The 27,797-nt window shown below is 37.7% G+C and overlaps 1 protein-coding gene across 4 annotated transcripts; it reads left to right on the top strand.

Annotated features, from left to right (window-relative positions):
- Window positions 1–53: 53 nt before the first annotated feature.
- On the top strand, window positions 54–26,958 carry LOC120071802 (transcription factor IIIB 60 kDa subunit-like). 4 transcript variants are annotated; one of them, XM_039024185.2, is made up of 20 exons: window positions 54–301; window positions 585–684; window positions 795–876; window positions 1,063–1,138; window positions 1,267–1,352; window positions 1,443–1,519; window positions 3,812–3,868; window positions 3,947–4,059; window positions 17,724–17,818; window positions 17,904–17,990; window positions 21,709–21,789; window positions 22,559–22,714; window positions 22,798–22,953; window positions 24,114–24,186; window positions 24,476–24,582; window positions 25,157–25,237; window positions 25,390–25,527; window positions 25,707–25,796; window positions 26,110–26,163; window positions 26,515–26,958. In XM_039024185.2, exons 2-20 carry the CDS (start codon window positions 623–625, stop codon window positions 26,719–26,721), a joined length of 1,878 nt encoding a protein of 625 aa, XP_038880113.1. In that variant the 5' UTR covers window positions 54–301; window positions 585–622; the 3' UTR covers window positions 26,722–26,958. The 4 variants fall into 4 exon arrangements, with proteins under 4 accessions (XP_038880113.1, XP_038880112.1, XP_038880114.1 ...); XM_039024184.2 differs by having other exon boundaries at window positions 24,467–24,582; XM_039024186.2 differs by lacking the exons at window positions 54–301; window positions 585–684; window positions 795–876; ... (3 more) ...; window positions 3,812–3,868; window positions 3,947–4,059 and adding an exon at window positions 4,730–5,175 and having other exon boundaries at window positions 24,467–24,582.
- Window positions 26,959–27,797: the final 839 nt, after the last annotated feature.

Raw genomic sequence — 27,797 nt, 5'->3', positions numbered from 1 at the left:
AACTTCCCTAATAATAATATTATAATTTTTAAAAAGTGAAATTCTTGTGCAATAAAGAGAATATTAAATTTCATGGCAAAACCCGTAAAATTGGTTAAAAAAAAAAGGAAAAAGAAAGAACAGTTTTTTTTTTTGGTTCAGCCGCAAGCAACTCCCACGCGAAGAACTCCCTCCCCGCAGTCGTCAACTCTCAACCTCGCCTACGCCTCTCGCCGGTCGCCGGTCGCCGGTCGTCCACCGTTCGCGCCGGTGGGCTTCTGTCGCCGTCCGTCGTCTCAGACCAACGTTGCTGTCGCTGGTGGTGAGTTTCTCGTGGATCTCTCTCTCTTCCTCGCGGTTTTTTTTCTTTATTTGAAATTTCAGTTTGTATTCATATGCCAATTTTTATGTTTAATGAATTACTGAAATTTTCAGTTCAGCTAGTTTTTCTTTTATGTATGCCTTTCAAAATCAAATGGGTATTTTTCTAAAATTCTCTCCGGAATTCAGTTTGAAGGAACTTCAGGTTTCCTTCCTCGTTTTTTTGCTTGTTATTGTGGTGTTCGTACTGATTTTTTTGTTTTTGTGTCTTTTTTGTTTTTCAGTTTACCGACCGTTGTAGTTTATTGTGACACATTTCAACATGGTGTGGTGTAGCAATTGTGTAAAAAATGTTGCTGGGTCTCGAGATGAAACCGGTTTCCTGTTAGTATTTATTTTGAAATTTTAATCTATGACCATTTGTCTTATGATATGAAGATGCTTACTTAACTTTATCGTATTTTTTTGTGGGTTTTTGTATCTTTGTTTAATAGATACTGTGATATGTGTGGGAAGGTGTTGGATTTTTACAATTTCTCTCAAGATCCTACTTTTACAAAGGATGCTGGAGGGCAGGTACTTAAATTCTAGTTGTTTTGCTATAGTTCTATTCATATTCCTTTTTCCTAATTTATATTTGTCCCGTTGGTGATGTTGTAAAAGAATAGTGTACTGTTATTATCCACAAAAATGGTCAATTCTCTCCTATGAATCCATGGTATTGCTGTAGTATTCATATTTGATGCCCGAATGAATTTGCAGAGTCAATTGTCAGGAAATTTTGTTAGATCTATTCAGAGTAATTTTTCTGCTTCACGAGAAAGGACATTAAATAAAGGTTTGCTGTATGATTTACTCTCTCTTTTTATGACCAACATGTGTTATATTTGTTTTCTTCAGGAATGTAATCTACCTTGATTCTTCAAACTGTACTAAGTATATTATATATGAACTTTTGTATCCCAGCTTTTGAAGATATGAGATACATGAGGAATGGTTTAAATATGGGTGAGAGTGATGAAATAATTCGTGTAGCCGGGGCATTTTATAGAGTAAGTTTTTTTTTTTGAGCCCTATGTATGTGATGTTTATATGTATGTATATATTTATTCATTGATGTTTCTTCATCTTTAACTTGCAAGATTGCTTTAGAGAGAAATTTTACACGGGGACGCAATACAGAGTTTGTACAAGCCGCTTGCCTTTACATTGCTTGTCGGTATGAGATTTCCCCTTCCTTGAATTACAATTATTCTGGACATTTATTCTAACTGATCATATATATTTTTCGTTGCATTGAGTGACGATATAGATTTGGTTATATAAGGCCGTTCAAGAAATTTCTTGGCAAACAATTTATTGTGATCTCCCCAAGAAGATTGTCAGGAAATGAAAATGCTATGCTTCAGAATGATATATTCTTGTTGGGATCATCCATTTGAACCTCTTTTTTACTATGGTTTGTTTGATTGCTTTCCACAAAAACTTCTTTTCTGATTCATACTCACTGTCTACCATTATAACCATTCCCATGTGTCATTGTGTTCTCTATTTCTTTGAAAATTGTGAGTGTCCAAGTCAATTTATGTGCATCTTAACCTGTCTCACAAGAAACATGCTTAGGATTTATAATAATTTACCTTGAAACATTCATCCAACCAAACATTTTAAATATGATTTTAAATATGTGGCTAGTTGTTAAATAACTGATAGACCCAAAAGCTTATGTTGATGAGTTATGATAAATTTATTTATATCAACACTTTAACATTCTCTTTCACTTGTGGGCTTAGAAATATAAGATCTAACAAACGAAAATCAATATTAATTGGAGAGTAAAGGGCGTTGGAGGGGTTTGAACACAAAACCTCCAACTTTGATATCATACATGTTAGAGAACATGTGGTTCCATCTCAAAACCTATCGGCAATGAGAAGCGTAACTCATCTAACTTATTAAGATTGCAAGGTCCCTTGATTTTTCATGGAGTTCCATTTCAAAACCAATTGACAAGGAGAGGAGTAACTCATCATTTTATTAAGATTGTGAGGTCTTTTGATTTTTCTAATGTGAGATCCTCAACATGCTCTCTCAAGATGGTGCCTCTTTGGATTCAACATTCTTGTGTTGGATCTCAATTTTTGCTTTTTGGACCAAATGCTCATTTGAGTTTTATGAGCTCTGATACCATGTTAAAACATCGATTGACTCAAAAGCTGAAGTTGATGAGTTATGGTAAATTTAATTATATCAACACTTCTACACTAGTATGGTTTGAACCCGTGATTAGATGACATTTACATTTACGTAGTATCCCTTTGACTATTAAACCAATTTAGTTATCTTCTTCTTCTTCTTTTATTTTTATTTTTTTTAAACTTAAGAAATAAATACCATTTCATTACCAAAAGAGGGCTCCTGAGATGTCTACACACCAATGGGTTACAAAAAAGATGCATCATGGGTGGCTAATTGAGACAAATTATAATTACAAAACTTAGAAGTAGATGACCAACTAGAAGCAAGACGAATGACTAAATCTCAAATCAACTCCCTTCTGAAATTCTGATGATGGAACATTCTTGAATTTCTTTCAAACCCAAGCCACCTTAGGAGAGAAACCACCCCATTATACCAAAGGATCTTAGTTTGCCTCCTAAAGAAGGTGCCATTAGTGAGTTGAAGAAGGGCCTTCAACGTTTTGCTAGGCCAACACCAATAAATATTTAAAATACTGAAGAGATTCTCCCAACAAGCAACCATTAAGAGTCAAAAGAAGAATAAATACATCAAAGTTTCTTCACTATATTTGAAAAGAACACACCAATAAGGGGTAAGAGCCATATTCTGAAGGGTCCTTTGGACTCAACAAGTATTCAACCTCTCAAAAGAGAAGATCCACAAGAAAACCTTCCCTTGTTTTGAGCAGGGGCATACAAGTCAAATTAACATACTGGTGATCCAGAGCTGCATGATGCAAAATCAGCTTTGACAAGAAAGACTTGCAGAAAACCTACCCCTATATTCGAGAGTCATAGCTTAATGTCTTCCATATCAATGTAGTTAACATCCTGTGCCCACCTTTGAAAGAGGCATTTTACCTATTGTCGACGTATTTATAAAGATGTGAATGGAGCACAACACATCAAATTCTATTGGAGATCCTTAAAAGAATAAAAGAATATAAGAAGAATGGTAGTGACCTACTTATTTTTCGAAAATAAAAAAGGATAGTAACCTAGGTACTTTGAAGAATCCAAAAGCTTCCTTTAAGCCAAGCTCATTATCTACCTCATTGCTACCCCTCCTTTATTTGTAGCTGTTGAACCTACTTTACAGTTTGTTGAGCATCAGACACTAAATTTGGTAAGGAGTTTCCTCTCTCCCTCTAATGCGAGTTGGAGAGGGTTGCCTCCTTTTGGTGAAATTCCAAAGGGAAAGATTTGTGTTTAAAAAAATTTGTTCAATGATGTATGATGTACTAATTTCAAACTTGTATTTTGTTTTGTAGGGAAAAGAATAAACCATATCTTCTAATTGACTTTTCAAATTATTTGAGGATAAATGTGTAAGGGGTCTCTTCCTTTAGTATATACATTTTGATTTTTATGTACTAGTATTTTTACACCTTTGATGTTGTTTGCAGCTACGTGTTGGGTGCTGTATTTTTGCAACTCTGTAAAGTGCTAAGACTAGAAGAACACCCTATTGTTCAAAAGCCTGTGGATCCTTCCCTTTTTATCGATAAATTTACTCAATGTAAGTATTTCATGTCACGTAGTTGCAAGTGTAAATGGCTTTTTTTTAATGGTGTTCTCGAAGAAAGGTGGACTCTATTTGTTTGTTTGTTTGTTTGTTTGTTTTTTTTGGAAATGAGAAACGAGATATTTCTTTGAAAAAACGAAAAGAGATTAATGCTAAAAAATGCGAAGCTCCATCGAGGAAAAAAACAATTCAAATGAAGTTAAAACATCCTCGAGATGGTATTGTACATTATACAATACCATCATGAGGATGTTTTAACTTTATTTGAATTGTTTTTATCCTCTATGGAATGGGACCCAAACCTTTCTTTTGAAGTTAAGTTGAGTTGCCCAAATAAACCCTCATCTGCCATTGGCCTGGTTGCTCAGGTTGTTATTATCGAAGGGAGGCAAACGTTCCTTCTCAAAGGCACGTGACAGTCATGGTCTGGTATCACAACCATGACTCCTCAATCTGAATCTGAAGAACAATTTTCTAGTCCTTATACCAAGTCAGAAGCTACCAGACAAGACCCATCCTCCTGTTATCTGCTATCCCTCTAGATTTCTATGAAGATGGCTGTGAACAACAATCCGAGAATATTGAGACACTTTAGTCTAATTAGCAAATTGGGGGATCTGATGGAATCGACGAGGACGAAATTCCTCTATTGCATCCGAGTCTAAGAACTCTGGCGTCGATGCTGTTGAAACACGACCTGTGTATCATGGCCATTCCAAAGAAGCCAAAGAAGGGAGGGAAGACCAATTCGAAAGCAGGCAGATTAAAAAGGGAGTTGAAGAACCTTGCTACATCTATAAACTATAATGGGAAGCCACAACCACTGGCTACAGAAGTGTTGCCTGCCCAACTATGATTATCATCTTATGGAATGTTCATGGCCTCTACTCGAGGAAAAAAGAGCGATGGTGAAGGATCCATTTAACAACTCCAATGCCACTTTTGTTATTTTACAAGATACAAAAAGTGTCAACATTGACAGTAAATTTATCAAATCGATTTGGAGCTCTAGGAACATTGCTTGGGCCTTTTTGGATGCTATTAACAAGGCTGGCAATATCCTCATTCTTTGGAATGAGCTAACGACACAAGTTGATGAAGTCATTAAAGGTAATCATTCACTTTCTATTCGGATTTCCCTTATGGATGATTACTTTTTTTGGTTGATAGGGTTTTATAGCCCATTAAAGGCCAAAGACAGGGACTCATTGTGCGAAAAGCTCTATGACCTCTCACATCTTTGTAAGAGCACTGGATTATTGGAGGTGATTTTAATGTGTCAAGATGGTCGTTTGAAAAATCAAGTGGTAAACCAAGAACTACTAGCATGGATCTTTTCAACAAATTCATTGATGATTGTTCCCTCATTGGACCTACTCTATGGGAAGTACACATGGTCAAACTTTTGAACTCCTGTAATGACATTGATCGAATGCTTTTTTATGTCCGAATCGTGCATTGATAAATACAAGAGTGGAATTGTCAAGCGTCTACCTCGGCCTACCTCAGATCACTATCCTATCTACCTTACCCTTGGTGTTAAAAAATGGGGGCTTGGCTACTTTAAGTTTGAAAACGTGTGGATGAACCATCATTCCTTTACTGATACTCTTAAAAGTTGGTGGTTACAAAACCAATTATCTGGATGGGCTGGAAACAAAAATTGAAAGGCCTCAAACCGGTTTTGGAACAATGGAAAAAAGAAATTTTTGGATGCATACATACGAAGTAGCAAGACCTACTGAATGAGCTTAACAACATTGATGAATTTGAGGAAGCCCATTGTTTGGATTCTGTTAGACAGCATAGATGGTCCTCTATTAAGGATGAGCTCATGGAGATTACTTTTATGGAAGAGACCAGAGGGTGACAAGAGATGTAGGGTGAAATGGGCCAAAGAGGGTGACGAAAATAATAGATTCTTCCATAGATTGATGTCATATCGCAAGAGGAAGATCGTGATTGTGGAGATTCTAGCGAGGTAAGGACAGAGCCTTGTTGACGACAACGACATTGAAGCTGAGTTTATTGATTTTTACCGTGAGCTCTATACCAAACAAAAAGGATGTCGTTCCTTCCCAATTATTGACAATTGGGACCCATAACCAATGATCAAGCTACTGCTCTAGAGGCCCCGTTTAGCAGGATGAAAATTTTCATGCTATATCTGACATGGAAATCGATAAGTCTTATGGCCCAGATTGATATACTTTTGAATTCTTAAAAAGGCATTGGATCATCCTTAAAGGATGACATTAAAAGGGTGTTCCAAGACTTCTTTGAGAAAGCCATTATCAATGCAAAACTCAATGAGACTTACATTTGTTTGATTGTCAAAAAGTTTGGTGCAAAAAGGGTTGGGGATTATAGGCCTATCAACTTGACAACTTGTCTCTACAAAGTCATAGCTCGAGTTTTATCAAAAAGACTTAAGAAAGTCCTTCCACACACGATTACACGAAACCAGTTTGCTTTTGTGGTGGACCTTCAGATTGTTGTTGATTGCAAACGAGCTTATTGATTTGTATGCTAGATCCAAGACTAATGGTGTGGTTATAAAACTTGATATTGAGAAGGCATTTGATATGGTTGATCGAGAGTTTTTGGATAATATTTTGCTTGTTAAGGGTTTTGGTCACCAATGGATAAAGTGGATTACGGGATGCCTCTTGTTAGCTAATTTCTTTATCATTATAAATGGCCACCCGAGGGGCAACAAGATAAAAGCCTTCAGAGGCCTTAGACTGGGAGGCCCCCTCTCTCATTTTTTGTTCACATTGGTGGTTGACTGTCTTAGCAGGATGCTCTCAAAAGGCTCCAACACTAACCTTATTGAAGGCTTTGGTGTTAGGAACACGGGCTTCAAATTACACATTTGCAGTTCGTGGATGACACCTATCCTTTTATCCTCACCCAAAAGTGAAAAGCTGACCAATCTTTTTGGGATTATTAAAAACTTTGGGCGTGGTTCTAGCCTTAGAGTCAACCAATCAAAGACAAAATTCATGGGCATCAACATTGACAACACTAAAATCAATTAGATGGCTACTCTTTTGGATGCAAGGTGGGATCTTGGACATCTACATACTTTGGGCTACCATTACATGGTAAACCTTCATCTCCTACCTTTTGGGCGCCTATTATTGAGAAGATTGAAAGAAGAATTAATAATTGGAAGGGTTCCCACATTTTCAAGCTCTACGGCTTAACCTTAATACAAGCCACCCTTAGCATTCTTCCAACTTATTATCTCTCTACTTTCAAAATATCCACCAGGTGGCCTATTAGATTGAGAAGCTTCATAGAAATTTTATATGGAATGGCAACAATGACAGTAGAGGCATTCATAACATTCGATGGCAAACGGCACAGCTCCCTACGTGTGAAGGGGGTCTTGGGTTGATTAAGATAAAAAAAGAACCAAGGTCTTTTGGCTAAATGGATTTGGAGGTAACAGTTTGAGAGAGATGCTCTTTGCAGAAGGCTTATTGATGCTAAATATGGCGCCCCTTTACACCCTCAAGGCCGTTTCTTCAAAAAGTACAAAGGTCCTTGGACTCATATTGCTTCTCAGGTTGCCCACATTCACCATAATATCACCCACAACGTTGGCAATGGCACAACCATTTCTTTTTGGAATGACAGATGCGATGAGAAGCTAAGACTCATTTAAAACAATGTTGATTAAACACATCCATCGCGCCTTGTGTTGAACGATGCCAAGCGCCCATGCCTAGCGAGCCATGTGGTGATGCCGAGCGTCCTATGCGTTGATGCTGTCGAGCGACCTATGTGTCGATGATGAGCGAGCTATGCGTTGATGTTAAGCAACCGTCCTATACGTCGAGGCTATGCGACCATGCTATGCGTTGGAGGTTGACGATGACATGCACGATGGATACGTTGGACATAGGCCATGCGATTGTAAGGTTGGACGCATGGTGGTTGACTCTTGCGATGGTTAAGGCTTGCGATGACTGAGTAAGTTGGGTTGCGATGGTGCTGTGTTGAAAACCAAGGGGAACTAACGGTTGCTATGCATTGATTGCATACTATACGTTGATGACCCACTATGCGTTGATGATTACACTATGCGTTGATGGCATACTATGCGTTGAACATCCAAGGGTTTGTGTTAGCCTAAGAGAGGGCGTGACTGCAGCAGTTATCAACCCTTTTGTTGACACTTACTGCCTAAAAACTCTTGTAGAAATAACTCTAATGCCAATGAACAATTTCAACAATCAATTGATTAAGTCAAGGAGGCAATCAATAGCTGATCAAGTAGGGCCATTTTATTACAACAATGTAATGTTTATACAACTCCAAGACTTAACAACAAAGTTTACAACAACAACTGTAAAACCCCGGAAGTGTAACTGTGGCATGTGGCAGACCTTGACCTTAGCAGCACCCTGGAACTTCTCACCTTTCGCTACCTGGGGGGGAATAAAACATAAAACATGGAAAACATGAGCTATAAAGCCCAGTGAGTGGTGCCTTTAAATAAACAAATAACTTTGTCAACAGAAATATACTTTTGGAAAGCAATGCATAGTCAACAAGAGTATTACCACAAGTTCAATATTATTTTCCAACCAAACTGCTGGACAATCCCCAGCTCGACCGTTGGTTAAGACAATCAACCCCAGCTTGACCACTGGTTATTGTGTGTTGTACAACTCCTTATATTTCCTGCCGGTCATCACCGACTATCATTTCCCGCCGATCGAAGTCGACTATATTTTTCCGCCAGTCGAAGCCGACTATATTTTTCCGCCAGTCGAAGCCTACAATATTTTCCCGCCAGCCGAAGCCGACTATATTTTCCCGCCAAGTACCTTTGCAAGCATGCTAACTATACATCCCGGGTACAATTTCAGTTTCCAAAGCAAACATACAAGCAATATCTTAACAAACATAGTAATCAGATAAACATATATCCTTGATCATGCCAATTTAATATTATCCCCTATATATATTTACCTATATATCGAAATTACATCAACAATACAACAACACAATAACCACTCACCTTGATCGGTTAAGAACCTTTCTCTTTAAAAGTTCCTTGGTCACCTTGGGCTCCCTTTTGAACCCTACGATCCAGATTCAACTTAAAGCTCAGATTACTCATAGTTCTAGAACTTATTTTAAGATGCTTCCTTCTGCAAACATGTTCTAAAATGTCTCAGGAAGCTTACCATAAAATATTAGCTCAGAAATCCTCGTGGTTTGGCCGGAATCATCATAACATCAAGACTGGCCCAGCTTACCCGACAGCCTGACCCCTGTCTTTTTCTCAGTTTCCATCCCGATCCCTTGGAGCTTCTTCTCCGGCAGCCCTACCCTGAAAACTAGACTTGCAGAGCTTTCAGATGGCTTTGGAATCATTCCAAACGCACGAGTATCCTGGGAGAATTCCTCGTCCCAAGTTGATGCTACTTCTTGTCTTTTCTGCCCGACAGCATCTCCCCTCTTGGAACCTCTTGACCTACGCATGCGTTCTTCCATCAATGCATAGTCTTCTCCCAGTTAGTCCTCACACACTCTTTTTTATGTCCTTTGAAGAGAAATTGAGTTCTCATCTGAAGTCCTTGGCCTTATTTATTGGCGTCCAAGATCGCTCCACGGCTGACACCTCCTACTTGGCCGCATGTCCAAGTGTCTCTTCCTTACACCATCGATACAACTTTTGATCAACGCAACTTTGGGTGTCCTTCTCCTACATAGCCAACGCATGGGGCTTAATTTTGCATGTCACCTCATGCACCCACCTCAAATCTAGTTAAGACTCCTTCCTAGCAAGACACATGTCTGATGACGTCCTCCATATGAGCTCATCCTTCATATGCGTCCACAAACCCCTGGATGTTCAACGCATAGCACATCACCAACGCATAGTGCATCACCAACGCATAGTGTAGCACTGCCGCATCCATCGCGTCCATTGCATCCATCGCATAGCACTGCCGCGTCCATCGCGTCCATCGCATCCATCGTTGCTTACCATCGCATAGCACTGCCACGTCCAACGCCGCATGCCATCCATCACCGTATGCTTCGTACCGCATCACCGCATCAGCGCATACATCCAACACATTCCTTCGGTCGCATGCCTCCATCGCATACTAACAATGCATTCCTTCGGCCGCATACCATAGGCCATATCACCGCATGTCCTTGGCCGCACACTCCCGAATAGCAAGGCCGTCGATTGCCATCAACGCATAGCCTCGCTACATGTCATCAACGCATAGCCTCGCCGCATGTCATCAACGCATAGCCTCGTCGCATGCTATCAACACATAGCGTTGTCGCATACCGTCAACGCATACCTTCGACCGCAACGACAATCAACGCATACCCCCATCACCGCATGCCATCCATCGCCGCATGCTACCAACGCAACCCTTCGGCCGCATATTGTCGCGTCCAGCACATCCATCGCGCTTGCCTCCATCGCCGCATGCCTCTATCCATTGCATCCATCGCATCCAACGCATCCAACGTCCAGCGCCCTTGGATGCGCAACTTGAGGCTGCCGCATGCGTTGTTCTAACCTCTTCAAGACCTTGGCTGCTGCATGCACTACTAACCTCCTAAATAACCTCTCAAAGTCTAATGGCCAACACGTGGCACATACTAACGCATTGTTAAATACTTAGTCATTTTTCTCCTTGGCTTACAACGCATAGTTACTCTTGGAAATGCCTCTTGCCAATACTTCGGCCAATCATGTGTCCAACCTTACAAACGCATGGTTGGCTTTTCAACTTATGCATTAATGTCTCCTAATACTTCACGTATGGGTCCTTTTTGACCTTACACTTAGCCAATATTTCATCAATTAAAGCTTAACTCAACACTACTCAAGGAAAATCTATTTAACACTTAGAAATTTCCTTCTCTTCAACATAGGATTTAACTTTCACTTAGTTAATTTCCTTAACCACTTGCTTAAGTAGGGAAAATGGAAATCCGGGTTTCACATTTACTTTTCCCTTAAGAAGGTGGAAGTTATCAACCCAAGACTATGAACTTACGGACGCAATAATTATCAGCTTAGATTACTCATAGTTCCAGAACTTATTTTAAGATACTTCCTTCTGCAAACATGTTCTAAAATGTCTCAGGAAGCTTACCTTAAAATCTGAGCTCAGAACTCCTCGTGGTTTGGCCGGAATCACAAAATCTCCAAGACTGGCCCAAGCTTACCCGACAGCCACACTTCTGTCTTCTTCTCAGTTTCCAGCCCGATCCCTTGGAGCTTCTTCTCCGGCAGCCCTACCCTGAAAACTAGACTTTCAGAGCTTTCAGATGGCTTTGGAATCACTCCAAACGCATGAGTATTCTGGGAGAACTCCTCGTCCCAAGTTAATGCTACTTCCTGTCCTTTCTGTCCAACAACATCTCCCCTCTTGGAACCTCTTGACCAACGCATGGTCTTGCTACCAACGCATAGTCTCCTCCCAATACACTCTTCTTTATGCCTAATAACTCTTGCGGAAATAACTCTGATACCAATGAACAAATTCAACAACCAGCTGATTAAGTAGACCCATTTTATTACAACAATGAACGTTTATACAACTCCAAGACTTAACTATAAAGTTTACAACAACAACTGTAAAACCCTCCGGAAGTGTAACTGTGGCTTGTGGCAGACTTTGATCTTAGCAGCACTCTGGAACTCCTCACCTTTCGCTACCTGGGGGGAATAAAACATAAAACATGGAAAACATGAGCTATAAAGCCCAGTGAGTGGTGCCTTTAAATAAACAAATAACTTTGTCAACAGAAATATACTTTTGGAAAGCAATGCATAGTCAACAAGAATATTACCACAAGTTCAATATTATTTTCCAGCCAAACTGCTGGACAATCCCCAGCTCGACCGCTGGTTAAGATAATCAACCCCAGCTTGACCACTGGTTATCACATAATAAAAACATCCCCAGGTTTATCATTGGTTATCCCTGGCATGATCCTACATTTTCCCCCAGTACTTTCACACGTATACTAAGACAACAACAATTTCTGTGGAAACTTTCCCTGTACCCTATTATCCTGCCAATGTGCACATTGACTATTTTCCCGCTAGTTATGCTTAGGTAACTTGACTATATTTCCCGTCGGTCGTCACCGACTATCATTTCCAGCCAACTGAAGCCGACTATATTTTCCCGCCAAGTACCTTTTCAAGCATGCTAATTATATACCCTGGGTACAATTTCAGTTTCCAAAACAAACATACAAGCAATATCTTAACAAGCATAGTAACAAGATAAACATATATCCATGATCATGCCAATTTAACATTATCCCCTATATATATTTACCTATATATCGAAATTACATCAACAATAAAACAACACAATAACCACTCACCTTGGTTGGTTAGAAACTTTCCTTTCCGAAGTTCCTTAGGTTTCCTTGGTTTCCCTTTTGTACCCTAAATTCCAGATTCAAATATCAGCTTAGATTACTCATAGTTTCAGACCTTATTTTAAGATACTTCCTTCTGCAAATATGTTCTAAAATGTCTCAAAAAGCTTATCATAAAATCTTAGCTCATAACTCCTCGTAGTTTGGCCGGAAACAACAAAACATCAAGACTGGCCCAGCTTACCCAACAGCTCGACCCCTCTGTCTTGTCCTCATTCTCCAGCCCGATTCCTTGGAGCTTCTTCTCCGGCAGCCCTACCCTGAAAACTAGACTCTTTTAACTTTCAGATGGCTTTGGAATCACATCAAACGCACGAGTATTCTGGGAGAACTCCTCGTTCCAAGTTGATGTTACTTCCTATCTTTTCTGCCCAACAGCATCTCCCTTCTTGGAACTTCTTGACCAACGCATGGTCTTGCTACCAACGCATGCGTTCTTCTATCAACGCATAATCTTCTCCCAATTAATCCTCACACACTCTTCTTTATGTCCTTTGAAGAGAATTTGAGTTCTCATATGAAGTCCTTGGCCTTATTTATAGGTGTCCAAGATTGCTCCACGGCTGACACCTCCTACTTGGCCGCATGTCCAAGTGTCTCTTCCTTACACCATCAGCGCAACTTTTGATCAACTCAACTTTGGGTGTCCTTCTCCTACATAGCCAATGCATAGGGCTTAATTTTGCATGTCTCCTCATGCACTCACCTCAAATCCTTAAGGCTTAAGACTCCTTCCTAGCAAGACACATGTCTGATGACGTCCTCCATATGAACTCATCCTTCATATGCGTCCACAAACCCTTGGATGTTCAACGCATAGTCTATAATCAACGCATAGTGTAATCATCAATGCATTTGTTCTTGACCAATGCATGGTCTTGCTACCAACGCATGCGTTCTTCCATCAACGCATAGTCTTCTCCCAATTAGTCCTCACACACTCTTCTTTATGTCCTTTGAAGGGAATTTGAGTTCTCATCTGAAGTCCTTGGCCCTATTTATATGCGTCCAAGATTGCTCTAAGGCCGACACCTCCTACTTGGCCGCATGTCCAAGTGTCTCTTCCTTACACTATCATTGCATTCTTACATCAGCGCAACCCAAGGTGTCTTGCTCTACTTTCACCAACGCATAGCCCTCAACTGTTACATGTCTTTTTATGCATCCACCTAATTTGCTTAAGGCTTAAGATTTCCTCCTAACTAGCCACATGTCCGGATGACGTCCTCCATATGAGCTCATCCTTCATATGCGTCCTCAAACCCTTGGATGTTCAACGCATAGTATGCCATCAGCGCATAGTTGGCCATCAATGCATAGTCTATAATCAACGCATAGTGTAATCATCAACGCATAGTGGGTCATCAATGCATAGCAATCCTTGGTTCCCTTTGGTTTTCAACACAGCACCATCGCAACCGAACTTACTCAGTCATCGCAAGCCTTAACCATCGCAAGAGTCAACCACCATGCGTCCAACCTAGCCCATCGCATGGCCTATGTCCAACGTATCCATCGTGCATGCCATCGTCAACTTCCAACGCATAGCATGGTCGCACGGCCTCGACGTATAGGACGGTTGCTTAGCATCAACGCATAGCTTGCTCGTCATCGACGCATAGGTCGCTCGGTAGCATCGACGCATAGGATGCTCGGCCGCATTGACGCATAGGACACTCGGCCGCATTGACGCATAAGATGCTCGGCTGGTCCAACGCGTCCATCGGGGCCAACGCATAGCAATGCCTAGTTCAACACTTAGTCAATTTTCTCCTTGGCTTCCAACGCATGACAATTCTTGGCAATGCCTCTTGCCAATACTTCGGCCAATCATGTGTCCAACCTTACAAACGCATGGTTGCCTTTTCAACTTCTGCGTTAATGTCTCCTAATACTTCACGCATGGATCCTTTTTGACCTTACACTTAGCCAATATTTCATCAATTAAAACTTAACTCAACACTACTCAAGGAAAATCTATTCAACACTTGGAAATTTCCTTCTCTTCAACATAGGATTTAACACCCCCTTCCTCTGATTGCTCAGTCAGAAGGATACTTCCGTTGTACAGTGTTGGAATGTGGATTATGAGTCATGGGATTTGGGATTAAGGCGAAATCTCAATGAGTCGAGATTGATGAATGTGCTTCCCTATCGACCCTTCTTGTGGCTCCGAATGTCACTGCGACAAACGACTCTTGGAGGTGGAACCTAGACAAATCAATCCATTTTACCCCCAAATCTCTCACTTAACATCTTGCATCTGATGGCAATGTCCAAAATGCTCTCCTTTATGATAATATATGGAAGGGTCGTATACCCAAGAGATTCGATTTTTTCTTTGGGAGGTGAGCCATAGTAGCATCAACACTACTGATACCCTTATTAAAGGACTCCCTCGGTTGTCTCCGCCCCAAGTTGGTGCGTCATTTGCCATGCTAATGCTGAAACAATTATGCACATCTTGGCACGTTGTAATTTTGCCCAATCACTTTGGAGGTAGATGCTAAAATCTTTCAACTACCATGTGGCCTTCCCTAATGACCCATTAACTTTGTTGAATATTCTTCTTATTGGTCATCCTTTAAAAAAGGATAAGGCGGTCTTATGGGAATTCATCATCAAAAGCTTTTCGTGGCTTATTTGGAATGAGTAGAACCAACGTACTTTTGAGGACAGAGAAACTGAATTTACAAAATTCTTTGACCATCTATTGTACACTTCTTTTTCATGGTGTAATTTTACACAGTTTTTTTTTGTGATCACAATCTTACATCCCTTATTGCACAAATGAATAGCATCATGTAATCCCCTTGGCATGTTTGCCCTTTTGTAATTTCACAATATCAATGAAATTATGATTGAATGTTTCTAATAAAAAAAAAGAACATCCTCGAGAAAAACCAAAAATAATAATCCAATCAAAATACAAAAGGAAAAAAAAAAAGAACCAAGAACACTAGGCAAAAGAGACCAAAGGAAGCACGAGTAACAAAACCTGAAAACAAAGGACTTGTAAGTCAACAAATGCTTCGATAAACTTCAAACAACCAAAACAAAGGCGCCATAGACTTCCAAAAAAGGCTTCAACCATCAAAACCTTGAACTTCAAAATGAAACTGAACAAGATCAGCTAGACAACACCAAAATAACAACCAGTGAAGTCTTTGAAATACTTAGAACTACACATTTTAGGACAATGATTACACTTACAGGCCAAAAAATCATAATTAGATCTTAATTTGTGGTGACTAGGGCATGATATCTTTCATCTGTAGTCCACAAACCCTAATTAAGGAATGAAATTCAGAGGACTGAGGGATAGTTAACTACTAATGCTGATGATTGCTAAACTTCCTGCATTCCTTCTATCCTCACCCGGAAAAGACTTTCGATGCTTCTGCAAAAGAGTCTTCAGTAGGAGATTCATCAATCTCTATATCAAATAATTGTGCTTTAGGTATTTTACTACTCATACTAACGTTTGGAGAGGAGATAGGATCCTTAGTAGAAGAAGAGCTTAAAAAACCTTTGGTTAAAGTAACATTTGATCCAGGAGTCTCATCCAAAAAAGCATTTGATCCTGAAGGAGTGATCACCGAATGAGTGTACGAGATGAAAGGTTGTGAATGAGGTTGTTGTAACTTTGGTGAGGAAATATCGGCTGAAGAGACTCAGCATAATTTGTAGAAACTTATGTGGCTTGAAAGTCATTTTGGGGAATTTTTTTGCTAATGATCATGCACAAAAGTAGAATTCAAATCAACATCTTTGCCCATAAATTCCTGAGGTGACAAAGTAAAGCCTTCATCCATCATAACTTGATTTATTCTCTAAAGATCCATTGAGTTTATAATATTAAATTGACAAATCCCCATGACCAGCATGTGGAAAATCTGTAGAATATATATCCCTAAAATGAAGAGAAAAATTGCCAAACTTCCAATATATCATCTCAATCAGCCGAAATGAAACCACATATCCTTTTCTCCGCTTCAATTTTAGTAGTTGTAGAATCAATAAAATTAAGAGTCTGGAAAGGAATATTGATCAAACCTCCAAAATGTTGACCAGTTGTTTCAAAACAAGAACGTTTCCAATAAGACAAAGGTATGTTATTAAGAATTCTAGCTGCCATATCCCTCAATTAACTTTGGAGGAGATTATTCATCTTGGGACCATTTCTCAACTTTTAGGTGAAAATATCCAATTTTCCTCGACTTTCCATCGAATTCCAACTAAAAAAAATTACCATGTATGTTATCTTCGAACAAAAAACCTATGCGTGAATGGATGTTGCTCTTAGACGAAAAATATCCACGCACGTGTGGAATATCCAACACCCAATTTCAAAACGCAATACCCAGAAGAATATTGGAAACTAAAATCTACAATGAAAGTCCAGTTAAAAAAGTTGGTCAACAATGAAAGCAGCTAATTGAAAGAGCTTCGTGACTTTGATACCATCTCAAACATAAGAATAATATTAGTTCTTATTGAATGAAAAGATGACTACATGGCTTGTCTAAATAACAAATCATTTGGGAAACAAAAGTATAGAAAAAATGGTATACAATAAAAGAATACCTAGCTCCATCAATCATTTACTAATTAGGAGATCACTACAAATAAGGAAATAAACATCAAATATCTGAACAATATAATTTGACAGGTTTCGATTCTTCGATAGGTTTTAGTGGAAATGTCAATAGTTTGTAAATCTGCTTCCTGATACAGAACATGGGGGATGTTGATTTATGCAAACCTTGGACTAATAATGTGTATTTACCTACACTTCAACTTGGTTTTTACTACAAGTGGACCACTTTGCCATGGTTTTTCATTTTCTTTAGTTTGATTTTCTAATTTTTTATGGGATTTTTTTACAATATGTGGGGTGGTAGATCAAACCTCAAATCTTCAGGTTGATAGCATATCATTACTTCCTTCAATTTTATGTTTCATCATCATCATCATTATTTTATGTTAGTTTGCATGTATAATGTATTTTAAGGTCTTAGATATTAAAGTATATGCATAGATATATTTAAAAAAGAATTAAAAGAATCATGTGTACCCAATGTTTTAGCGTCATACTTTTTTTTTATAAATTAATATGTTGTCTTGCTATGTCCGTTTGTATCCCATGTTAGTGCTTCTTAGACTTAACATTTTGAATAATGAGATTTGATGAACATAATGGTTCCTAGGTTTGCTTGGAGGAACAAAGGATGATGGAATGAAAAAGGAGGTTTCCAGAACTGCATTGAAGATCATAACCAGCATGAAGCGTGATTGGATGCAGGTCTGGTATGGGAATTACCATATTTTCTATCGACTTCATTTTGGTTCTTTTTGAAGTTGATTTTGACTACTAAAAATTCTTGCAGACAGGGAGAAAGCCTAGTGGCCTATGTGGTGCGGCTTTATACATATCTGCACTTTCTAATGGTGTCAAGTGTTCCAAGTCAGACATTGTAAGTAATGTTGATCGTTCTCTTTTAGTAAGTTTGAAATTACAATGTTAATATTTTCTTTTTGCACTTTTTCTGATGAGGAACATTGTTTTTGAACTTGAATGATTACCAAATAGATTGTCTTTTTCTTTTCCTTTTTTGAACTTGATGTAATACCAAAGGACTGAATTTAAATGAATGTAATTATATTTCTCAAAATGAGCAGAGATCTTTATTTATAGATGAAAGGATTACAAGCTTGTAGAATAACAAACTAACTAACTACCTATTTTAGCTAACTCACTCTTAACTCATTTACAAACTCTCGGTACACCATATTCCACCCCCCTAAAATCAGACTCGACCACGAGGATGACAATTAGGATGTCAACTGTAGTCATCGGGGGGAAATAAGGTTTGAGATCGGCAACATTGAATATTGAATTAATATGTAGGTCATAAGGTAACTCAATGTGGTAACTTGGTTTGGCCATTGGTCTGCGAATGAGAAATAGAACTGAAATGTAGTCTTCCACTCATCCCTCGACCTCATTCGAATCTGGTGTATTACTCTTCAAGTCCTCTTTTGAAAAAATCAAGGCTGGCTCCTCCAAGTTGATCAAGTAGATCACTTATTTGAGGAATTGGAAAGTGGTATTTCACAGTGATTCGATTGATGGCTCTACTATCCATGTACATCCTCCAACTACCATCTTTTTTAGGAGTAAGAAGGATTAGCATCACACGTGTGCTAAGGCCTGATTGAATGTGCCTTTTTTCCATAATTCTTCAATATGTTGGTGGAGGATCTCATACTCCTTATGACTCATCCTATAGTGAGGAAGATGAAGGATTGTAGCACTTGGAACCAAGTGAATATGGTGCTGAATATCTTTGCTATTTTTATATTTTTTTGTCTTTTCAGCAACTATAAGACCCAATGTATCACTCTCGTTACAAAACATTTTGCAATGTATTTGAGGATTAAAATCTCCTTTGGGAGCAATCAGCACCGTTTGGAGAACACAAGACACCCTATCACCTTCATCCGTGTCAATATAATTGGCTTCTTCCTTATTATCTTCACTGCATCCAGCCAACGAATCCTCTTTTTCATCACATATGCTGCTGTTTTTTGTTGGGGACACTCATTAGATAGTGCCCCATTTGGCCACACCTCAAACATTTTCCCGATGTAGGCCAATTATAAGGATTTTAAACTTTCTGCTTGTAAAAAGCCTCTATTTCCTTCTCACCAACCTCTTCTTGCTTTTCTTTATCCTTTTCCTTGGATGAAATTGGTGGAGTAGGATGGTCCAAGGTACTGTTTGCTCTTCTACTTATAGAAGCATCCCAAGGACTTTTCTTGAAGTTTTTTTGGAGCATAAATCATTCAATTCCTCTACTGTTTCAGCATAATAAATTGCATCATCCAACAGATGAAAGTATTGTAATTTTACCTTCTCTTTGATGTCCACCCATAAGCTGCCAATGAATCTTGTAATTGGATGTTGTTCATTCTCCATCAAATTTGTTCTTGCTCCCAATCAGTGGAATTCTTCCACATAATTTGCCACTTGTCGAGGCCCTTGTCTACGGTGTTATTGATTGTAAAGGGACTGCTCATAATTGGGAGGAAGGAACCTCTATTTCATTAACCGCTTCATTCTTTCCCACGTTCGAATTGGCCTCTTCCCTTGCCATTGCCAGCTGATCTCCAATTGATCCCACCAAGTGGAAGCTCCCCCTTTCAACTTGAAGGCTACCAAACGTACCTTTTCGTGATCCGGCGTATTCATATATTTGAAAAAATTCTCAGTGTTATTGATCCAATCGAGGAATGTGTTGATGTCACGCTTCGTATTGAAAGTCGGCAAGTCAATCTTCATTTTGTAATCATATGAGTCACCTCTATCTCCATACCTCTCTTCTCGTTGCCTTCTTGGAGCATATAACTCTTCTTCTTTATCATACTCACTTGAAGCATCCCAATCTTGGAATTCTTGTTGCCATTCTTGCCTATTCAAACGTCTTCTTGGATCTTCTTGGAGCTGCCTATGCAATCTTGGAGCTCTTTCTTGATGAATTTCTTGCTGAAATTCAAATTTCTTGGCTTTCCAGCACCACACTTACCTCTTCCCCATTATTGCACGAATGGTTGAGCGTTCTCCTGATTTTGAGGTGCTGCTGCCAGTCTCTCAACCCTACGAGTGAGGGTTTCCATACTTTCTTGAATGCTAGCCACCGTTCCATGAATTCCCTCCAAAAAGTTCTCAACGGACAGCCGGTATCGTGTTGTAGTTCTTGGAGAGAGGGTGGGGGTTTCTTCCACCTCTTGATCTATGCAATCTTGGAGCTCTTTCTTGATGAATTTCTTGCTGAAATTCAAATTTCTTGGCTTTCCAGCACCACACTTACCTCTTCCCCATTATTGCACGAATGGTTGAGCGTTCTCCTGATTTTGAGGTGCTGCTGCCAGTCTCTCAACCCTACGAGTGAGGGTTTCCATACTTTCTTGAATGCTTGCCACCGTTCCATGAATTCCCTCCAAAAAGTTCTCAACGGACAGCCGGTATCGTGTTGTAGTTCTTGGAGAGAGGGTGGGGGTTTCTTCCACCTCTTGATCTTGCCACAGGTTGTCTCCTCTCGAGTGGGTAGCCCTTCTTCCCACCATCAGCCCAGATTCTTGGTGTGCTCTGACCAATTTGATGTTAACCAAAGGACTGAATTTGAATGAATGTAATTCTTTTTCTCAAAATGAGCGGAGATGCTTTATTTATAGATGAAATGATTACAAGCTTGTAGAATAACAAACTACCTACCTATTTTAACTCACTCACTCTTAGCTCACTTACAAACTCTCAGTACACCACAACTTTTCATTGATAAAATGGAAAGAGATTAATGCTCAAATTACAAGAAAACCAAAAATAAAATAATCCAAAATTACTAAAACGAATACAAAGAAAAGAAATGGAGAAAATGACTAAGCAGGAGAAAAAAATCAATCTGGATCTAATGTGAAGAGGCTTGAACCGGTGCTAAAACAAAGTGAGCAATCCAATGAAGAGGCTTATCCTGTAAAGACTGTTGAACTCTTTCAAACCAAAGCTTTAGCAGAAAAACTTGAACGCCAACTAAGCTTGAGAAATGCTCTTGCTCTCTCTCTATTCTCATCCCTGTTCTTACTTTTCAACCTGAACCAAACAGGGTTTCTAATCTTGCTCTTGACCATGACAGCCTCGCTTAACAATGTCAAATAAACATAGTGGGGCCCCCCCCCCCCCCCCCCCCCCGACATTTTTTTCATTGAAAAGATAAAAAGAGAGACTATTGCTCAAAAGATATGAATCAACATAAACAACGGCAGTTGTATGATAAAAATAATGTTGAATATGCAATTTAGAGGGTCCAAATTATTTATTACTGTTGGATTTCCTTGTTTGTTCTCTTGTAATATTGGATGTTTATTATGTATTCATCATGTAATATTTTTTTCCTTGTTGGTAGTTGGTCTCCCTTCTTATATAGAAGACCTTGTATTTGATTCATAAAGTGGAGGAAAATAATATTACATACTTTTCTTCCCAACTTCAACTATTACGTTCTTATCATTTTTTTAGGAAGAAACAAACTTTTCATTCTAACCTCAAATGTAAATTAACCCTAGCGTAATTTCTTCTGATTTTGATATAATATTTGTTGTTGTCTTATTTATGATGTCCTAAATGAATATCAGATAAAGATTGTGCATATTTGTGATGCAACATTGACAAAGCGGTTAATTGAGTTCGAGAATACAGAATCTGGCAGCTTAACGGTAGGTGATTTGCTTTGATACAGTCATTGCTTTCTTGTGGTGTATTGTTGTTCAATACGAGTTATAAGAGATGCTAGCAATAGAATATTTTCAGTCATCAGTATCCTTTTAGTTGATCTTATTTTATCGAGAAATGTTGTTTTACTTTAAGATAACTTGTTATCAGTTCGACATAAAGCTAAGATTCTTTGACTTTGAGTTGTCGAGGTTTTATGGGATTGTGGTTCTGAAGAAGCGGTTTAGTTTTTGATGATAAAAGTACATTATGGAGATTCTTGATGCAATATATAGTTACTACTTCTCAGTTTGGGTCTTACCTTTTTTTATGCGATGAAACAGCAGTCTCATCTTTCTTACTCCGTTGAAATTGGTTCTTATTTATATTTATATTTTGAAAATTGATAAATAATTATCTTTTATGGAAAAAATATATTTCTACTGTTAGCTCAACATGATGAATTTGTTATTATGCATTTTTTTTGTTTATACTGTTATTTACTTATACATGGAATGTATGTTTGTTGATTCTTGTTCAAGCCTTTGAGCACATTGATCTTGAGGAATATATTCCATCTGGGAATGCTGATATTTCAGGGAAAATGAATGTTAGAGTTGGTTGTATTGCCAAACATGTTTTTGCAGACGGCAGTAGAAATTAAAATAACTAGTTTTTATTTTAAGCTCTTAAATTTATTCTGCATGTCTTTTATTTTCAAACCAGGGTAAACCTGAGTATTGATAAGGACTCATTGATTATTTCCATTTTTAGATGGAGGAATTTATTGTCATGGCAGACAAGATCAAGGGAAGCAACTCTTATACTCATAATGGCTTGAATGCAACGAGTGATGAAGTACTTTGCGTGCATAAGAATGAGTGCAAAAAGCCATATGCTCTTGGTCTTTGTAAAAGTTGTTATGATGATGTGAGTCTCTCTCTCTCTCTCTCTCCATGCTAAAAAAGGTGATGCGTAATTGTAATTTCTTAAGTTCTATCCAATTTGTGCAGTTTGTTGAACTTTCTGGAGGATTAGATGGGGGATCAAATCCTCCAGCATTTCAGTGTGCTGAGAAAGAAAGAACGGAAAAATCAATGGTTGAGGAAGGCTCTGATGACTCTAGTGCTATTGGCAAATTTTTTCAAGGACTAAACCCATGCACCAATGTAATGCTTTCTTTATCAAAATTTTCTCTTCTTTTCCTTCGTTTCTTACTAATTGACATCATCAATAATTGTAATGATTTTCTTATTTCAGAAGGTGGTAATGACTCTAGTTCCATAGGTAAATTTTAGTGAATAAATATTCTAAAAACGTTTGCTGGAATAAAGTAATTCTATCTCAATAACTTGGGCTTTTGAGACTTAACAACGTTCAAAGGCAGCGTCAATCACTTCAATTTGAATTTAAATTTGGATAATTTCTTCATTTTAAAATGGATGGATCGTGTATTATAGTTACCCGTTGTTTTTTTTTTCTTCTTCTCCTCCTTCAAGTATAACATGTGAGAATATGGGGTTTTAAACCTCCGACCTCAAGAAAGGAGTATATGCCAACCAATTATTGTTGAGCTAAGTTCATTTTGACTTATTCGAAGTTTTAAGATTGCAAAAGTTGTTAGTGGGCTTTATTTTTAAAGAAATTGTATCTTATTTGATGCCTGAGGTTGCTCAAAAGTAAATGGGCTGGAGAGGGCCAATGAGAGAAGTGTTTATAAATGGCGCCACCGAAGATAATTAATGGTAGACTTGTGAACCCACCAAACAAGGTGCACCAATATCAATTGACTAGGGAATAAGGCCAGCATGGAGCAAGGTTTGGAGGTGGCATGTGAAGGTCTAAGTGAGAGGGATGTGCTTCATAGTTTAATTGGCGGTGTACTTTAAGACTTATCTGTTTTAAGGCATCTGATTGTAATTTGTTGACAAAGAGAATAAGTGATGGATTTGTCAGAGTTGCACTGAAAGAGAGTGGATTATGCCCCTATCAAAAGGGAGCAAGAGACAAGTTATGTTGTCAATCAAGGTGCTATTGTGAGCCTGACATAAGGGCCCAATAAAGGTTTTTATTTCTTATTAATGTCCGAGGTGGACTACAAACCCAAGAGTAGCAATTCGAAATTGGGATATTACATAGAATTACATTAAATGAAATGAAAATCGGTACGAACTTTCATAATTGTAAATGAACTCACTTTAGTTTGATCATCATATTATAAGGCATGTAGTTTGAATCAACGATGTTATAGAAACAGGGTTCTTTGGTTAAGCATAGATATTGAATTTTCATCCATTTACATCTGTCTTTGTTGTTTTTTCTTTTATAGACTGAAAAAGGATCGGACAATGTACATGCAGATGCATCAAAAACTGTTAGTTCTAAAGAAGCTGAAGCGAAAGGTAAGATGCAAAGTCTTAACTTCATGATGCACTGAGAATTGCCGTTTTTCAAATTTGTTGATGGATGTAATATTCTAGTGAGAGAAAAAACCCAAGCCAAAAGAGTTACAAAAATTTCTTCAATTGGACAAAAGTGAATCAAAGCTTTACAAGCTTAAAAGAAAGGATTATTTACACCAGGATAGCTAAGAAAATCATAAAAAATTGCTGTTGTCTGTTCCTATAATCCTTTGCTTGTGGTCTGAGTGTAAAATGTTACCATGACAACATAATGTCTCAGAAGCTGCAGATGAGCAAAGAGGACTTGATGATGGTGCTACAAAAGCTGGAGCTGATGGCCCAGGAACCAGTGCTTCAGATGAATCAGAAAATTGGTCTGATATAGATGATATTGAGGTTTCTTTTCTTTCTTCTTTAATTTTATTTTGATTTCAGTTCATTTCACTATTAATATTTGGTATTTGCATAAGGAGTTGGAATGAATGGACTACAAAATATAGATCGAAACATTAATACGTAACTGTTTTTCTGGAGTAATAAGTGACATTTGTGGAAACTCCGAGTGCATGTTTGGGAAAATTGAAGCTTAATATATATTATCCATTGCGCTGACTCAATACCTACCACTGTATGTGCGATGTGGAAGGAAGTGCAAGAAAATGCACCCTGCGGTTGCTGGGATAATGAGATATTGTAGTTTTACTTTACATTTTAATTCTTCATTTGGAAATCAGGTGCATCTCTTTTAAGACTTGCTTGCCACTTTGGTGCTCTGTGTAGTTAAAAGAAAGCCTGGTTACTGCTGCTCTGTGATAATCATAATTTTGATTAACATTGAAGTTTACCAATTGTGCTATGATTCTACTTGGGCGTATGCTTCTTTAAATGATTGATCTTATATCTCTTGAATTTTTTTAGTGTTTTGTCTTGACTTGATATACAACCACTCAAACGTCAATACATTGCATAGGTTGATGGCTATCTTCACAATGAGGAGGAGAAGCATTACAAAAAGATAATTTGGGAAGAGATGAATCGGGAGTATCTTGAGGTGCATATTTTCATTCTATTTTCTCAGTTAGTATACTTCAGAAAAGTCAACTGTGAAAAAGGGACACTTTTTTTGGAGTAACTTTATGCGTTTAGTGCTATAATTATTGCCAATTCCTTGTTTGTAACTCTGAATATGTTATAATTTTACAGGAACAAGCAGCTAAGGACGCAGCAGCAGCTGCTGCAAAGAAAGCTTATGAGGCCAATTTCCAAAATTGTTCAGAAGATTTGAAGGCAGCAAAGGATCTTGCAGATGCTGCAGCGGCTGCTGTTGCAAAATCTAGAAAGGTTCCATCTTCATTTGTTCCGTCTAAATTTGTCTCACTTTTGCCCTTCACTTATTCATCTTTGTGCTTCTATTGAATTTTTTATTTTTTTATCTTTTAAATATAGCAGAGGATATTGCATCCTCTTTCTCTCATAATTTGATTTTGTTGATATAATTGATTCATGATTTTTATTTGCAGGAAAGACAACGAAAACGAGCAGCAGAAGCCAAAAATGCCTCTCCTGCACAAACGGCAGCAGAAGCCACCAGACAGATGTTGAATAAAAAGGTCCTACTTCAAATCATAAATTCATTTTTAGTTTTTCTGTATTAAATAAAGCTGATCAGAACATTGACAGACTTTGTTCTGACTGGCTATCCTGCACTGTGCAGTGTGGCTGATGGTATTCTTTAATTGACCTCTGATGTGTCAACAGAATATAATTGGACTATTTTTTCTTTTTTCAAATTTTTGCACTAATACTTGTACTTTTATTATGCTTACCTATTTTAAGTTATTGATGTCCAATACAATATTGTTCTACTTTGTTTAATTCGTTATGACAATTGAAAGTGGTGTTTCTTTGCTTATTTCTGTGCAGAGACTCAGCTCAAAAATCAACTATGATGTCTTGGACAAACTCTTTGACGAATCTGTATGTTTCTATTGCACCTTTTTATTCCACTAATAGTCGAGATATATATATATATATATATATTTGGTCTGATTTTACCTTCACCTATGAGCTTAAGCTTTTAAGTTTTTAAGGCTAAAATGAGTACAGCTTAACTGACAGTGCTTGTGCTACGAATCGAAGTCAGCGGTGCAATTCCCCCACCTCACATATTGTCAAAAAAAAGTTTGAACTTTTAGATCAATTAGTGATTTAACGAATTCATCACATACTCATAAAGATTACATGCTACTTTCTTGTATTTTGGCAATGAATTTCCTCTCTTTCGAAAAATGTGCATCAATGGGTATTGTGTGGTGATCTACTTTGCAGGCTGGTACAGAGCCTTCGACTAAAAAGAAACGTGAAGAGCAGGCTGAAGAGACTGACAAGCCGCAAAATACAACTAAAGAATTCGAACCCACAGAGGATCAGGATGATGACGATGATGGTGATGGAACATATGATTCTGGTCTTTATTATGAGAATATGGAAGAATACAACTATGAACAAGATTATGGCTATGATGAATATGATTGATTTCCGATATCTTGGGTGATTCATATTCAGCTGTTTGAGATTACGAGCTAGTGTTGGCTGTCAATAGTTAGCTGATCTTATATTTTTATTGTGCTGCTGTGTGTTCTATTAGATGAACATTAAGCATGCGATTTGTTTTCTCTTTGATTTTGTTCTCCCATTTGTTTAAAAACTACATTTGAGCCTTTTGTGCTCATTTTCATAAAGTTTTGCAATGAAGATAGATTAGTTAACATAGCTTCCATATTCAAACTTCAAAGCATTTATTGGTCTTTTTTTTTTCTTTACTAAAAGGTAAAGGAAGTTAAAACCATATATCCCAGTGAAAGAATATGGAATTGATAAATTTTAAATAAAAATAAGGTCTTGTTTACTCATCCATAATCAAAATGAAAATTAATCGGAATGGTAATAGTATTTTGTTGATGTTTATTATCTGGAATTAAAATGATATATATGTGTGTGTGTATGTATTTTTATTCTTAATTTTATCTATTTATATTTACTTATTATTCAATTATGTTTATTTACATAATATTTTTTATTTTCATGATCAACTTGATAAAATTTTAATATCTGAATAAAAAGTTAAAAAATAAAATAAAAATATTTTAAAATCAACCATCCCATTCAAATTCTAATTTGGTCGTAGGTTTTTATTTCTTCTGCCAGAACATGTGGATATACAAATTTCTGAAAGAAAAGAAGTCAATTATGACTTTTCATTCAGATTCTGCTTTCGTTGAAAAATAAAATATAGTTACTAAATTAACTTCTCGAAAAAGAATATTATTTTATTTATTCATTTTAAATGTTATTACTTATTTATACTTGAAAGTTTGAAAAGTCAAGAATCCATATTTGTTAGCCAAATTATTATTGGCCGACCCAAACCACATAGACCAACCATGCATTTTTTTCAAACTTCAACGTATTCAATGATTACAACTTATATTCATCGATAACTATAAATCTTTTGATAATAATATTTATATGAGAACCCCAAAGGGATTTAAGATATCTGAAATATATAAATCAAATTTTCGGAAATTGTATTCAATAAAATTAGAGATCAT

The sequence above is a fragment of the Benincasa hispida genome, chromosome 2, assembly GCF_027475165.1.
Source record: "Benincasa hispida cultivar pf3 chromosome 2, pf3_genome.v1.1, whole genome shotgun sequence".
Classification (NCBI taxonomy): Eukaryota; Viridiplantae; Streptophyta; class Magnoliopsida; order Cucurbitales; family Cucurbitaceae; genus Benincasa; species Benincasa hispida.
Note: the sequence above shows the minus strand (reverse complement) of the source record. Positions and strands in the feature narration are given on the sequence as shown.